General features: G+C 43.9%; 1 protein-coding gene across 2 annotated transcripts in view; it reads right to left on the bottom strand.

Moving 5' to 3' along the window:
• LOC147462970 (uncharacterized) overlaps positions 1 to 16,371 on the bottom strand; it is a 41,980-nt gene extending 25,609 nt beyond the window's left edge. Inside the window, exons 1-8 of one of the 2 annotated variants that reach the window (XM_086486490.1) lie at positions 15,952 to 16,369; positions 15,091 to 15,777; positions 13,437 to 14,730; positions 2,439 to 2,511; positions 2,230 to 2,321; positions 2,080 to 2,145; positions 1,434 to 1,523; positions 1,171 to 1,347 (exon numbers count right to left, since the gene is read on the bottom strand). In XM_086486490.1, the coding sequence (XP_086342616.1) occupies positions 1,171 to 1,347; positions 1,434 to 1,523; positions 2,080 to 2,145; positions 2,230 to 2,321; positions 2,439 to 2,511; positions 13,437 to 14,730; positions 15,091 to 15,524 (2,226 nt within the window). In that variant the 5' untranslated portion in view covers positions 15,525 to 15,777; positions 15,952 to 16,369. Of the gene's footprint in view, positions 1 to 1,116; positions 1,348 to 1,433; positions 1,524 to 2,079; positions 2,146 to 2,229; positions 2,322 to 2,438; positions 2,512 to 13,436; positions 14,731 to 15,090; positions 15,778 to 15,951 lie in introns of those variants that run through there. The other variant, XM_086486495.1, reaches the window with a different exon arrangement.
• Between the last annotated feature and the right edge of the window lie 276 nt (positions 16,372 to 16,647).

The raw sequence follows: 16,647 nt of genomic DNA, 5'->3' as shown, positions 1-16,647 counted from the left end.
CCATCATTCTGTTGAACGTGACAGGAGCATTTGTTAGACCAAACGGCATCACTAGAAACACATAACGACCAAATATCGTTCTAAACGCAGTCTTGTGCACATCCTCTGGGCTTATACGAATCTAATGGTACCCACTCTTAAGGTCTATCCTGCTGAAAATTGCAGCACCCTCTAATCGATCGAGAATATCATCAATCCTTGAAATAGGAAACCCCCCCACTCTATCTCGTTTCAATTCCGAATCAGCTTCAGATTCATTTCCTTAGTGTTTTAGTGTTAGTTCTTTGTACTTTCCGTACTCTGACATGGTATCAGATTCACCAATTGTAACTTTCTGGTCTCATAGGCCATTTTGGCCTTTCGAAGACGTTAATATAACATTTCATTTCTCATTCTCAAATGTCCTGCATCTTTCTACCTCAGCAATCTCTCTTCTCCACAGTTGCCTTGTTCATGTATGTGACATTGCACGTGTTCTCTAGTGAGAGGATCTTATAGGAGTTGAGCCAAATTAAGTCGAGGTGTCCACCGGATCAGAGCCCAGTTCTTGTCTTCCGCTGCCTATTCTGACATGCCAGATCACCCACCATTTGGTATTGCGCAATCTTATTTCTGTTCTTCAGGACAATCAAAACACTGTTGTGTGTTCTACAAATGACTGCAGCCCCGGTCCCCAAGTTCTCATCTTTTATAGGCCGCTGATGTGGCGGATATTGCTAGGTGCATTCCAAGAAGGTGTACACCTTGCAGCCTGGTTAAGAAAAGCAATACTTAGCACACTACCTAGGAACAAATGGCATCCCAAGATGTGCAACTGTGTCACATACGAATCCAGCAGCTACCAGATAAATTCACCTGGTGTCATACAGCAAATAATATTAGACAATCTGAGCAGAGTGGGAGACTACTTAGATACATTCTCTTCGACAGCAGAGGGAGCATTTCACAGAGATATGATTGGCAATCGCATCTTTGTTGAGATGAGGAACTATCGTCCTGAAAGGGGTATCCACCTCGATTATGGCTCATATCCACTATTCTTACTTTTTTTCCTGCTGGCACTCGTATGTTTAGGCTATTCCACATTTCATGTGGAAACAATAGGTCTATTTTTTTTACCTAAACAGATCTTTACTGCCACTTCATAGAAATAGCATGAGGTGAGGTTACCTGCAGAATGTCATATACTTTCTCTGCAATGTACTTCTGTTGTATGGTTGCACCCTTCTGCTGCATTTTATCAGGATGAACAAATAGAGTTGCTTTCCGGTAAGCCTTTTTCACATCAAGAACCTCTATCAAGTCAGACAGAGGAATGGCCTGCCAACTGCTGTCTGACCAAAGGACCTGTAATACAGAGGACCAGCCCAATTATTGTCAGAAATTAATTTTGAAGCACAACCAACCATGGCAAAGTCACATTTATAACCTACATGCTGCAGGTTAGAAAGAAGTGCCCGTAAGTTCCCTTCTTTTCCAGCAGCCCACTGTTTGATTTTTTCATCTAAACTCTCTGAACATTGCTGCAGGATTAAGCAGAGACGGAAATACTATAAAGTCAGATTGGTCTCAGACATGGTGGTAAGTTGGCACTGGTTTTAAGGAAAATATCTTCTTTTTTATCAAATAAGATCTCTACAAATTGTGAACTTTCAATCAAACTTTATGAGTGAAAAATTAACTCTTGATATATTTCTTTTCTCCGTTGTTTTGCCAAAAAGTGCGCAGTAGATGTTTTCTTTAACTCCATCTATTTAACAAGCTAGCAATGCCTTGAAATATGAATGAAAAGTTATATAGTAATCAAAATGCATTTAAGACGAGATGCAAATGTGACCGCACACGGAGAAAATGCAGTACATTTTGCCAAGAACATCATTCACAGATGACAATGTATGTTTGCAAAAAGGCACATGGCTCGCGTCACAAAAAGTGGCAAAAGATTTTCTTGCCAAGCATCAAATTTACAAACATCACCATAGAGGTGAAGTTCAGTTACTCTACCAGATGGTCATGAAATGAAGATTATGTAGAATACAATAGGCACAACCAATCACCAAAACTGGCAATAATTTTTACTTGTTTTTCATTCTCCTGACGCTGCAGCTCTGCTTCCCTCTGTCGCAACTCCTCCAAAGCTTTTTCCTGAATTACAAAGTTATGGCAAGGTTAGTTCGTATGAGCTTTCACCTTCAGATATACAACAGATTATTACTTAAGACGACTTACTGCACGCCTTCTAGCCCGTACATGCCGCTCCCATCTTAATTTCCTACGCTCAGAAGTTTCTCCTTCAATTTCTTCAAATCCCACTGTGAAAGCTGCAAGGTCCATGGAAAAACAAGAAAGAATAAATAGATAAGTAAAACAACACTAACATGTTCATCAAAACCAAGCTATGATTGGCAAGAAAACTTCCAGTCATATTACTAACCAACCTAAAAGGCTTTCTGTGTCCTCCAATTGTGCCGTCATATGTAATCTGCTCTGTTCATTGTTGTAAAGACTCTCCTGCAGAATGTGTTTTCCGTCAAACTTCTATGCTGCTGACTTCATGAACTGAAACTTATCTCTGCTTGGTCTACTTTTTATCATGTTGCTGCAATAGACCCACTCTATAACCTTCCACATGCAAACTTGAAAATTAAACATTATCAAATCCCCTTGCACCCTTACCTAATCACTAAGCCTACATATAATTTAGCTGTGACAGGACACAAGGTGTTCGATAGCTCTTAGTTGTGCATCATGAAAGAGGGAATTCCTACATAGAGATGAAAGGCAGAGCCAGAAGCCCATGCTTTCATGACTTCCCACAGTGTGGCCATCTACAGAAAATGTAGCTCATGGACTCGTACAGTTAATTTTGCCTTAGATAAGAAGTAATACCTACAATAGAGGACATGCAGCAGGGCGATGAGTACATCAAAAAAGAGCCCCAGAAAGTGACACTGATATACATTTCTGCATGCTCTCTAGAGAATGAACATATACACCTTCATAAGGTCAGAAAAAACTTAACTTATTAAGAATAAGAGAGGCTAAAACACTCACAAATGCAAGGCACACAAGAAAATGGATAAAGAAGAAAAATTGACGCACCTTATTTGATTCTAAACAAGAAACAAACAAAAACAAGCCATTATTTACTTGAAAATGCTTTTGGAAAAGGCTTAGGTGAACTTGACTAAAACTTTTACACAGTTACTCAACTTTGAACAATCACAACAAGGATAAGACAGCACAAAGACTTATACGAATATTCAAACCCCACATGACAACACAAAATACAGACAAAAGAGGAAATTCATAAATCCTAATGTAAGCTAAAATGAGAAACTCGACATCCCGACCTAGAGAATATATATTATCTTTTGGGTATTGTGGACCGTTCAAAATCCTAGAGGCATAAGTGTAATGTCCTCTAGGTTGGAGCTACCCTCACACCTTAGCACTTGTCACAAACTGCTGACATGTCAAGCCATTGAAGAACAGAGCCAACCTGTAGATCCTGGCCAAGGAGCCTAAACCCTAAGTGAAGAAGCAGCAGAAGAAGAAGAAGCAGAAGAAGTCCCCACCAACTTATGGGACCCCGTCCGATGGGACCCAAATGACCCATAGACATTAAAGTAAAGCAAGCCCACACACACACTCAATTGCATGGCGAGTTGATGACGTGGCAGCCCTACAAACAGATTTCTCGATTTCACGCTGGCTGTGATGATGTTGGCAACAGTTCGGAGTCCCTGTCACAAGACGGGCACCACGTGCCAATAGAAAAGAACAGACTGAACAGAATTTTAGCACTTCAATAACAACTAAACTAAAATAGAGAGAGACGACACGCGACACGGAGTGGCGGAATTCCACCCCAGAGAGTACTGGCCCCAAACCTTGGAGCCCCTTTCGGTATTTCTTTATATTGCATCAACACAATACAAGTCAGTACCTTCTCTAGGAAGCATGTCAGAGAATGAGCCCTAACCTCATATTTAAAGGCCCTTGGCCTAAAAACAATTACAATGAAAAGCCTTCAAACTCAAAAGCAACTGGTCCAAACGCAAAGCCAAAAAGCTGCCAGCGTAAATCACGAAAATCCGTACAGCCTACCACGTCGTCAGCCGGCGCAAAACGCAAAAATCCGTACAACCTATCATGTCAGTGCAATTTTCAAAAATTGCCATGTCATCAATTGCAAGTCCTGCTTTATTTTAATCTTTATGTCACTTGGGGCCCCATCGGACGAGGTCCCCATAAGTTGGTAGGACTTCTTCTTCTGTTACTTGTTCTTCTTAGGGTTTAGGCCCCCTCCGCTAGCATCTGCAAGTTGGCTCCATTACTTAGGCTTTGACATGTCAACAGTTTGTGACATCTCCCCTTCTTGAAAGAGAGTAATCGTCCGCGTTTGCCTTCGGTTTCTGGGTGCATAGTCCTGGTCGTTATTCTTGTATACTTTTTTGGTGCATGAGGGGAGCGGCCAGACGTGCCCTACCCAACTCCGAAAACAAAACAAAAGTAATCATCTGCGATTACAGCATATCTGCAAAACAACTCAAGTTAGCTCAAAAATTTCCGAGGGACAATCAGTTTGCTCTTTTTGTTAAGGAGTTAGCTTCTCCTTTCGGCTCTTTTGTTCAAGGAGTCAGCTTCTCCTTTCGGCTGTTTTCATCAAGGAGTTAGCTTATCCTTTCCTCCAGATCGGAACTCTTGATATTCCGGCGTAGTAAAATTAGCCATCACACCTAGACCGTACTGATCTTCCATGGGAAGTCTTGATGCACTAAAATTACATACCCAGGCAATCTCATCCAATTAGGAATATTCAGTAATTCGCACATCACAATGCAACACAAATGCTTACATATGCATGTTACAAGACACAACAAACAACGTTGCTGAGCACTCCCTCGAGACAAACGGTCTGCGGTATGAAGCTACTCAACGACTACCTCGTCACTCCCCCCGCAAATAACCTATAAAGGTCCGGGCCATGAGCTCAGAGAACTGTACAACCAAACGCTCCCCAGACCGCAGTCTGCATCGCTTGGAGGTTCAAGCATACAACAGAACGCTCCCCAGGCATAGGCCTGCGTCGTTCCGAGGTTTTCTAGCATACAACGGAAAGCTCCCCAAGCATTGGCCTGCGTCATTCTAAGGTGTTCAAACATACAACGAAACGCTCCCTAGGCATCGGCCTGCATCGTTCCGAGGTTCAAACAATACCAAAACAGTATTTCTCACTTCTCCACCAGAGAGTAAAATAACCAATATCAAAACCAGAGTCAAACATTTCAAATCGGCACCAAGACAGGTTTAAAACAGATAGCATCCATTTCAAACAAATTTCAAACAATACTTTCTCAAACAATGTTCAAAAGTATCTAACTAGAAAACAATTAGAGAGGTCATTAAGGGTTTTGTTCGGACAACCGAACTTTGAGGACAACGGGCTTGCCCTTCTGCATCACGGTGATGGTTCAGTTCCGGATTTGGAGAGTTGCATCATTCTTGTCGTGCCAGGGCATGCCCAAGAGAACGTCGCAATTGCCCAACTTCATAATGTGGAAATCAGCTTTTCCATGATAATCTTGTATAGTCACTGGAAGTGCACCAATGAGCGGTACCACTTTCTGAGTTTGCCCTATGGCTAGCTCAGCTTCAATTTCTCCACCCTCTGCAGCATAATCAAAGTGCATCTACTTCAAGAATTCTGGATGGATGAAGTTCTCCATAGCTCCGGGGTCAAAGCAAATAAGGGCTTTCAAGCCGTTGACTTTTCCATAAGCTCTGCATAATTCATTAAAACTCTCGAGGTGTATACCATAAATATCGGATACTAGTCAAATAGCAGGTCTAGCCTTCTTGGTTGGAGGTGGCCCCGGGGATCTGTCTGACGTGGGAGTAGAAGGTTGCACTGAGGACGTCGAGGCTCGCTTAGGACATGTATTGAACGTTCAGTATGCCCTCTTTGGAAACATTCGAAACATCGGCCTTCTTGTAACAAGGCGTCTCGTTGACGTGTCAGACAAGGCCGTTGAGGTTGGTTTTTACCGGATTCCCAAGAATTTGTTCATTGTTGCTAGGAGTTCTAGTTAGTGGCCGTAGGTTCTTCTGTGGTAAACTCCAACTTTTCTTTCATGAGCTTGTAGCAGACCGCGGCATGGTCCATAAGCTCTTGCATGGTAGAGACTTGCTTGGAGAGACAATATTTCTGCAATAATGATGGTAGTCCAATGGTGTAGCACTCGCACTGGTCCTCCAAGGGAATGAACTTAAAGAAGGACGCTGGAAGGTACACGTCGAAAACCTTTGGTTATAGTCGTCCATGGTTTTGGTGGCAAGCATTTTTAAGTTGCCCCACTCTGCCAAATTCCAAACTTCAAACATCGAAGTCATGTAACTACGTGCAAAAACTGTCTTGAAAGCTTGCCAGGTCCTTGGAGCATGCGGTTGTGTCGCGATTGAACTCCACCATTGCATAGCATTATTTTTAAGAAATCCCGCTGCTCGAGAAATCTTGGATTCTTCTGTATAGTTCCCTAAAGCATAGATGTTGTCGAATTGTTGTAGGAACTGCAATGCTTTCTTGCGATCTTTCACCCCGGAAAAAGTGAAAAATTTGACTGTCGTGCCGCCATCTTTGAAATCTTTGGGTTGGTTAGGCCCATATCCCGGGTATAGATAATAAGGGTAATTGTAACAAACTGCTGACGTCTCAAAGCCTAAAGAATGGAAACCTTAATTTCTGCCAGAAACTCTAACTGCTGAAACCCTAATTCTAGAAACCCTAACCCTAAAAATTGCAGAAACCCTAACCCTAAGGGCAATGTGGCAGATTTCCGAAAATTGCACTGGCATGATGACGTGGCAGGCTGTACGGATTTCCGTGATTTACACTGGTAGCTTTTTGGCTTTGCTTTTGGACTAGAAGCTTTTAAGTTTGAAGGCTTTTTACTGTAAACTGCTTTTTAGGCCAAGGGCCTTAAAATATGAGGTTAGGGCTCATTCTCTGGCATGCTTCCTGGCGAAGGTGCAGAGTCTCGAGTACCGACTTGTACTGTGTTGATGCAATATAAAGAATACCGAAAGGTGCGCCAATGTTTGGGGCCAATACTCTCTAGGGTGAAATTCCGCCACTCCGTGTCGCGTGTCGTCTCTCTCTTTCAGTTCAGTTTTTAATGAAGTGTTAAAGGTCTGTTCAGTCTATTCTTTTCTATTGGCACGTGGTGCCCATCTTATGACAGCGGTATCAGCGCATCAGGCGTGTGCTTTTCTGAAAGCATACCGATCCTACAAAAGAGCAGACCGATTTGATTCAAGGTATCTTTGCCCACAAAACAGCAGACCGATTTGATTCGAGGTATCTTCGCCCACAAAACAACAGACCGATTTGATTCGAGGTATCTTCGCCCTCTAACCCGGACCTATCAGCCACCCCCACCCTTACTTCATCGCGCATCGGACGCGCTCCCGTCTTCACCAAAGTGTCTTACAGGGCATAAGCCAATTAAGAACCCAATACTTGGAATTCATGGATTCAGCAGAATATTTGCAGTTTCTGCTCAACGAGCTTCACGACATTCTTTCGCGGCATCCCCACCAGAATCTTTCGATACTGCAAAGTTTTTAACAATTTTTGAACTACATGTTACCCCATTTGATGCCCGAGGTGGTACCTCCTCCTCCGCCACCAAAAAGTACGAGAGCTTCCAATCGGCAACCTTCTCAGCCGTCTGTTCCAATGCAACCGCCTTTGCCACCGCCATTGCCCCCACCTCCACCACCACCACCGCCGCCGCCGCCATGGTGGCTACAATGTTTGGAGCCCATATGGATACCCTTATTATCCATACCCGGGACATGCGCCTAACCAACCCAAAGATTTCAAAGATGGTGGCACGACAGTCAAATTTTTCACTTTTTCCAGGGTGAAAGATCGCAAGAAAGCATTGCAGTTCCTACAACAATTCGACAACGTCTATGCTTTGGGGAACTATACAGAAGAATCCAAGATTTCTTGAGCAGCGGGATTTCTTAAAGATAATGCTATGCAATGGTGGAGTTCAATCGCGACACAACCGCATGCTCCAAGGACCTAGCAAGCTTTCAAGACAGTTTTAGCGCGTAGCTACATGACTTCGATGTTTGAAGTCCGGATTTTGGCAGAGTGGGGCAAATTGAAAATGCTTGCCACCAAAACCATGGACGACTATAACCAAGGGTTTCTCGACGTGTACCTTCCGGTGTCCTTCTTTAAGTTCATTCCCTTGGAGGACCAGTGCGAGCGCTACACCATTGGACTACCATCACCATTGCAGGAATATTGTCTCTCCAAGAAAGTCTCTACCGTGCAAGAGCTTATGGACCATGCCGCGATCGGCTACAAGCTCATGAGAAAGTTGGAGTTTACCACAGAAGAACCTTCGGCCACTAACCAGAACTCCCAGCAACAACGAACAAATTCTTGAGAATCCCGTGAAAACCAACCTCAACGGCCTCGTTTGACACAACTTCAACGAGACGCCTTGTTACAAGAAGGCCAATGCTTCGAATGTTTCCAAACAAGGCATACGCTCAATACATGTCCTGAGCGAGCCTCGACGTCCTCAATGCAACCTTCTGCTCCGACGCGACAGACAGATCCCCGCGGCCACCTCCGGCCAAGAAGCCTAGACCTGCTATTGGACTAGTACCCGATATTTATGGTATACACCTCGAGAGTTTTAATGAATTATGCAGAGCTTATGGAAAAGTCAATGGATTGAAAGCCCTTATTTTTTTTGACCCCGAAGCTATGGAGAACTTCATCCATCCAGAATTCTTGAAGCAGATACACTTTGATTATGATGCAGAGGGTGGAGAAATTGCAGCTGAGCTAGCCACGGGGCAAACTCAGAAAGTGGTACCGCTCATTGGTGCACTTCCAGTGACTATACAAGATTATCATGGAAAAGCCGATTTCCACATTATGAAGTTGGGCAATTGCGACGTTCTCTTGGGCATGCCCTGGCACGACAAGAATGATGCAACTCTCCAGCTCCGGAACCGAACCATCACCGTGATGCAGAAGGGCAAGCCCGTTGTCCTCAAAGTTCGATTGTCCGAACAAAACCCCGAATGACCTCTCTAGTTGTTTTCTACTTAGATACTTTTGAACATTGTTTGAGAAAGTATTGTTTGAACTTTGTTTGAACTTTGTTTGAAATGGATGCTATCTGTTTTAAACCTATCTTGGTGCCGATTTGAAATATTTGACTCTGGTCTCAATAGTGGTTTCATTAAATTGGTGATTTTTACTCCTGAGTGGAGAAGTGAGAAATATTGTCTTGATATTGTTTGAACCTCGGAACGACGCACGCCGATGCCTTCTTGATATTGTTTGAACCTCCGAATGACGCAAGCCGATGCCTAGGGAGCGTTTCCTTGTATGCTAGAAAACCTCCGAACGACGCAGGCCAATGCCTGGGGAGCGTTTAATTATATGCTTGAACCTCCGAGCGACGCAGACTGCGGTCTGGGAAGCGTTTGGTTGTACAGTCCTCTGAGCTTATGGCCCGGACCTTATTAGGTTATTTGCGGGGGGAGTGACGAGGTAGTCGTTGAGTAGCTTCATACCGCAGACCGTTTGCCTCGGGGGAGTGCTCAGCGGCGCTGTTTGTTGTGTCTCGTAACATGCATATGTGAGCATTGTTGAATTGTGATGTGTCAATTACTGAATATTCCTAATTGGATGAGATTGCCTGGGTATGTAATTTTAGTGCATCAAGACACCCGTGGAAGATCAAGACGGTTTGGGTGTGATGGCTAATTTTACTACGCCGGAATATCAAGAGTTCCGATCTGGACGAACGGAGAAGCTAACTCCTTGATCAAAAGAGCAGAAAGGAGAAGCTAACTTTGATCAAAACAGCCGAAAGGAGAAGCTAACTCCTTAATAAAAAGAGCAAATTGATTGTCCCTTGGAATGACCCTCGGAAATTTTTGAGCTAACTTGAGTTGTTTTGCAGATATGCTGTAATCGCGGACGATTACTCTCTTTCAAGAAGGGGAGATGTAACAAACTGCTGACGTGTCAAAGCCTAAAGAATGGAAACCTTAATTTCTGCCAAAAACCCTAATTGCTGAAACCCTAATTCTGGAAACCCTAACCCTAAAACTTGCAAACCCTAATTCTGGAAACCCTAACCCTAACCCTAAGGGCAACGTGGCAGATTTCCGATAATTGCGCTGGCATGATGACGTGGTAGGCTGTACGGATTTCCGTGATTTACGCTGGCAGCTTTTTGGCTTTGCATTTGGACCAGAAGCTTTTAAGTTTGAAGGCTTTTTACTGTAAACTGCTTTTTAGGCCAAGGGCCTTTAAATATGAGGTTAGGGCTCATTCTCTGGCATGCTTCCTGGCGAAGGTGTAGAGTCTCGAGTACCGGCTTGTACTGTGTCGATGCAATATAAAGAATACCGAAAGGGGCGCCAAGGTTTGGGGCCAATACTCTCTGGGGTGGAATTCCCCCACTCCGTGTCGCGTGTCGTCTCTCTCTTTCAATTCAGTTGTTCAATATTTTGTGCATCAAAGGGATTAGTATCCCCTCTTCTCTTGAATAACTGTCTCCTTTTTCCCGCGAATGGAACCTTTATCTCATTCCTATCCAGGTCACTTTATCTGTAACTTGTATTTACATGCACGTGCTTAACAATGTACGGACCAAACCACCTTTTCGTAAACTCTCATTGCGGTATGTTGGTTGTCAAGGCTACTATCATACATAAGCACCCAATCTCCTTCCTTTATGTATTTTGGTCTGAGCCTATGCTTTTTATCAAATCTTTCTTTGTTCCTCAACCTTGCATCTTTCGAATCGAGCAATCGCAAGCTCTATCTCCTCATGCCTTCTTTCTAATCGTTGTATTTGCAAAGCAAGGTCTTCCCTACTCATTCCATCCTCATTCCATGTTGGAATCACATCCTCAATTGGCATTATAAACTTTTGACTATACATCATTTCAACAGGCATGTAACCAATGACTAAGCTATGTGAAGTACCATCAACCCATAAGGCATAAGGTAACACTCTTGGCCATTCATGAACCTTTCACTTGCATGCTTGAGCCAAAGCTTTAATGATAGGAGGATGTCCTCTTTCACCTTAACGACTACCTTTAGGATTATGGTAACAGCAACCTTGATACCCATCCTTGAGAAGAACTCTCTTGCTTCATCAGCATCCAATTCTCCCCTGTCAGCAACTATTTTTCCAACACATCCATGGCTTGCATACCCCGTAAGTGCTCTTTGTTCTCAAAGCATGACCTTTTACTTGGTTGAACAAGTCCTCTCTTGCAAGCACAATGTAATGCATTTGCCACATACCCAAAGGCAAAGTAACAAGATGTACTACCCATTTGTAATGCATATCCAATGGGTAGGTAGCATGCAACCCATCACGATACCTTACATTTGAATACATATCTGACAAATAACACAAGCTTCCACAAATTGAGATACATCTTTATACACGCCTTTCCACCAATACCTTTCTTTCAATCGGACAAAGGTGTCCCATACACCTCAATGTCCAACCCATAGACTCTTATGTAACTCCTTGATAAGCTTTTGTTGAGTCTCTTTATCACACACAACTCTTTGTGGTGTGCCATTTCTCTGCTTTGGATGCTTCCATAGGTAGCCATTCTTTAAAAAGCCTTCCTTCGTATTCTTTTATATTCTTGTTCACTCCAATCTTCTTGCCTTTCCAATGTGCTCAAGTATTGTACAATAAGTAGCCAATCACCTTCATACATCTCTTCTGAAAAAGACTCAAGTGCATTTGCCAAGCACATATCATCACTTCTTGCATTTGCAATGGTATAAAACTTTGTACCTACACCATTTCCCTCAACGACCATGTTCTCTTCATCTTGATACCTTGCTCTAGATAGCATATCTACCATTGAATTATCCTTCCCTGCTATACGCTTGAACTATGGATTCAAGGACTTGATGTAAGCTATCCATCACAGCATTGCAATGACAAGAGTTGAGCAATTTGAGATCATTCCAAGAAGAGACAAGCAATCAGTTTCTACTACCACAGATGCCCCTATCAAGTACTCCTTGTCGCATCTCAATGCTATGACTACTCCCCATAATTCTCTTTTTAACTATGCATAGTCCCGTTGAAGAGAACTTAGAACCTTAGCCATCATCCTATCCAATTGCCCATCCAACCCTTGTAGGACTCCTTTCCACTGTCACAACCACACATCTTCCACATGCATCTTTCTCTCTCTCACTCACAAAACCTTCACTCGGTTCCATTCTCTCTCTATTCATTGCACATCTCTCATAAGTAAAAGGAACCTTGTGTACATGCAAAGCACTCATCCTCAGCTATCACCATCAACACTTCTGTTGCACTTAACATGGGTCCTCAATGGGTGTGGTTGAGAAGGGCTTTCTAAGACTCCGCTATGTTGTCGCACTATCAATGCTCATAAATAGGAGGTAAAGCTCAAGCTCCTCTATCTCCTCCAAAGCTCACTGCTTGCAGCGTGTGAGAGTCTGCATTTGTTTTCTGCTTTGTAGTATTCCCAAGAGCTTTTTGTGCTCGTAGGGTGCGGTAAAGAACTCTCCACTCATCATCGTACCAATGGTTCTATGGCATAGTCCCTGTGGAGGGAGTACGTCAGGTGTGAGTAGTGTGTGGAGGCTGATGTGTGTAAGATGGATGAGATCTGGGAGGTGAGTGTGGACAACAATGCAGATGGGTCAAGCCAAAAAAGGCCAGCATGGGCCTCTGCTGAGTATGTAGGGGCTAGTTCCCGTGGGAAGTGCAGCAGGTGCGTAGGAGACCGTCGCTTCAATGAAAGAAAGAGAGAGGTAGGCATGGTCGTTGGTCGGTTCTGATGGGGGTGGGTGGATTGGTGAAAGAGCTAATGAGCTGTAGAGATGCCATAGTATAATCCACTGTACTCTCCCACCCCCACCCCCACCCCCCCCTGTCTACGACTCCGTGTGGCATGCATGTCAGACCACGAGATGTAGGCCAAGAGATGGTGCTGGGAGCCCAATCTGAGTAAATGGCATTTATAGGCAGTGGGAAGGGCTGCGTCTACTGAGACTCGGATGAGGTCCTCCTTGTCTGTAGCATGTCGTATGTCTTGGTCCTCGAAAGCACACGTCGTCACACTGAGAGCTACATGTCCAGGCATTGAAGTCTACCATGAGGAAAACTTCGACAAGAGTAGAGTACTCCATTGTCCCCTCCATCACTCTTAGCAGCTCAATCCAAAATCCTACTGAATGTGTGCAGGATATAAATGCAGCAGCATGTCAAAAAATCCAATTTTATGGATTATATCACATAGGTTTACAATCACAACGATCAAAAAAAAAAAAGAGAACAGCCACGATAATTCTACAGAAATTCTGGTGGTACCTGTGTTGCAATACTTGAGAAACCATGGAAACTAGCATTCTTCCTTAGACCATCAGACCTTCCCTGCACTTGTCCCTTAACGAGGTTTACATCGCCTTTTGGTGGTTCACTCTCAGACTTTAGGCCAGTGAATCTATCAGGTGAGACATGAACTGTATGCAAACCTACACTGTCTTCTGTTGTGTCCTGCAATGTTGCAGCATCCTTGTCTGCTTGCACTTTGAAACCACCAGGTAAGCTGTCAATTGAACTTTCATTACTTGAGATTTTCCCCCGGCCAAATTTCCTCCACTCTTTCCAGCTTACATCGCTATCCTTCTCATGCACATCCCGAAGCTCGTATTGGTCAGTACGTGACAGGTAGATTTGTGTAGATGGATGTTTTGCAATGTGTACAGGAAACTTGGTATTATACTTTTCCCTTTCAACCTGTTCATTGAATTTCCAAACATTCGTGAGCAAAGCTTGCAGCTCTCTTTCTTCCATTTCATCTGAATACTCTGCGGAATTAACCTTCCCTGTTTGTAAAGCAGCTGAGCTATGACAAGGTTTCCCAGCATCTTGTTCTGATTGTGAAATCATGTGCTTCTCAACAAAGACGTCTGCCACATCCTTATCTGTCACTATTTCTTTCGTAGTTGCCACCAATGATCCTGTTTTTCTGGAGGTAAAAGTTTGGCCAGCAGGCGGACCTGAAATCAAGTCCTTCCAAGACTTGACTTTTATTGGAGTACCAGGCGTAGTTGGTTCAGATGATGGAGCATCATGGGATGTTACTGAAGTCCTTCCAGCAGCCAGCTCCGACCTATCGGAAACTGATGAGTCCATTCGCCTGGATGTCCAAACCTGCTTATCTCTCTGTTCTCTGCCATCCTTGGTTGATGATGACCTGGATAGCACTGTTTCAACACTATCAGGGATCTCATGAGCATCTGATGTGGAAAAAATCTTCAGCCCTGATTTCCCTGATCCTAATGCCTTTCCACCATGACTGTCTGCCTTAGTTGGAACAACAGAAAATACCTGAGCAAAGCTTGTTTGCGGGTACCCACCAAACACATCGTCAGAGTCAACAAAAGATTGCAGCATTGCGATATTGATGCCATCCATAGCTCCTGCTGAACTCTTTGCATGTCCAAATGAGCCCGATCTCGGAGGTGAAGAAGGTACACTCAACAAAAAGGAATCATTTGTCACACCTGAGAGAAGCATGTCAGATGGCTTTCCTCCACTCTCGTCGAAGGAAGAAGCTGATGAAAGTGAGCCCCGTTTTAAAAGCCTCCCAATTTCTGGCCTGCTCTAAAGCAGCAAATGAATCAGATAATAAGGATCAATCCCTTCTAGATCCAACCCTTTACCGCATAGAAGCTTTACTTATTTGTGCTTAAATACTTAGCTAGCTATGGCCTAGATCAAGGAATGACATGCAACAGAGCTTAAATACCCTTGCTTGAGAAAATAACATGATATGCATGCAAAACAACTTGAGGACCATCCTGTTTTTGAGTATGAGTCAGTGAGAGAGGTCAACAACATAAGTTGCAACATGTACATGTGCAAGCATGCATGCATGTGTTTGTGCTCGGGGCCAGGGTGAAGTTCTGCATAGTTCAACAAAAGAAAACTGAAGCTTGGTAGTGAATTGGTTAAATACCTCGTCTTAGCACTCAGCTTCTCAGCCCCTCCTAATTGACCAGAGGCTGCAGAAGCAGTATGGACTGGGCTCATTCGCCGGGAGCTGGAGTGAGAGCTCGGCTTGGACCTTGAGCCAAAATGCAAACTAGAAACCATCACATTATCAGGCACTGGACCCTCATCATCAAACATGTCATCATAAACTTTAGAGCTTGCTCGTGAGTCATAAAAGACACCACGTGCAGAAGCATCATCTCCAAAAACAGGGAGATCAAAAACAGGGAGAGAAGAAGTCCTGAAAGAGGATGTCCGGGCCGTGACTTTGTCAAGCATAGCTGATTGGCTCGTCCCCAAACGCGAGGCTGATATTAGAGCCGCAAATCTTGGGGGTCCACCGAAAACGTCATCAAAGTTGATCTCTACTGGCAAGCCTGTGTGCATAGGTTTCTCCATGGCTTGTATTGTGAGAGACACACAACCACAAGTCACTTTGTTTTCTTGATCCTCAGGAAATGCATTCCTTGCATGTCGTTCTATGTGTCTGATTGGCCTGTCGCGTAGTGTTCACGTAAAGACGTCCAAGAGCAGCCCATCCAAGACCCAAGGGGAAGGCAAATTTGTAAGTGCAAGCAACATATTAGGCACATGGTTGTCGATGATTTTGTTCCCATACAGCCAGGCATCCCTAGAGTGTCACTGTAGATACCTAAATCCATGGCAAATTGCAGATTTCAATATGACATTTAAGAGAATCACTCTGACAACTCATTGAAGGTGGTACTCACATATGGCAATGTGTTACCATCTGTTTGCTTTGTGAAAGAAAGCACACATGTGCTTAAATGGAACTTGAAGCAGAAGGTGAATGTGGAGAGCTTACCATCGGTAACGTTCCTAAGGACTGTGGTGAGAGCGAAGGCGGGATGCTTTTATGGCTTTCAGCCCACCATAATTAGCTGAAATTGACTGTTGCTTGCACTCCGAGGGCAGTAGAAGACATTTGTAATTCGTGTTTGTCACGCTCGGCTCCGCAGTAATTAGCTTTCACTTCTTGCTTCACAAAGAGATCCTCTCTCTCTCTCTCTCTCTCTCTCTCTCTCTCTCTCTCTCTGTGCGGCTTGGAACTGGTGTAAATGGGTCTATGGGGCTCACACAGGAGGATAACCTTGTGTAAGAGTCGTGTGTGCTGGTGAGTGATGGAGGGAGACAGTGGATTAGTGTGGGGTGTGTGTGTTGAGGGGGGCGACAGTGTGAGCGTGCGCGCGCGCTCGCGTGTTGTTTTGGCATATACATGGATAAGGCGGGTCCAGACAATTTTCGTCCCATCAACTCTGAAAACTTCACAGCCCCCTACGAGGCTACGACCCAGATTCCACTAGCTGTTGTACATTTTCGTTGGCTCTAAAGAGCCGTTCATGCCAAATGCAGTAACTCAGCTTGCAAGAGTGCACCTTTGAAAATCAATAATGCTGCTTGAAAGGAAGGGGAAAAGGAAAAATCTCGCCTCTACTAGTGTTTAAAAATAGTATATTTCAGTTCAAATGTATACAATTTCCTCTCAAATAAAAAATTATGA

The sequence above is a fragment of the Adiantum capillus-veneris genome, chromosome 2 (genome assembly GCF_014529385.1).
Source record: "Adiantum capillus-veneris isolate H3 chromosome 2, ASM1452938v2, whole genome shotgun sequence".
NCBI lineage: Eukaryota > Viridiplantae > Streptophyta > Polypodiopsida > Polypodiales > Pteridaceae > Adiantum > Adiantum capillus-veneris.
The sequence above is the reverse complement of the archived record's forward strand: the minus strand, read 5'-3'. Positions and strand labels throughout refer to the sequence as shown.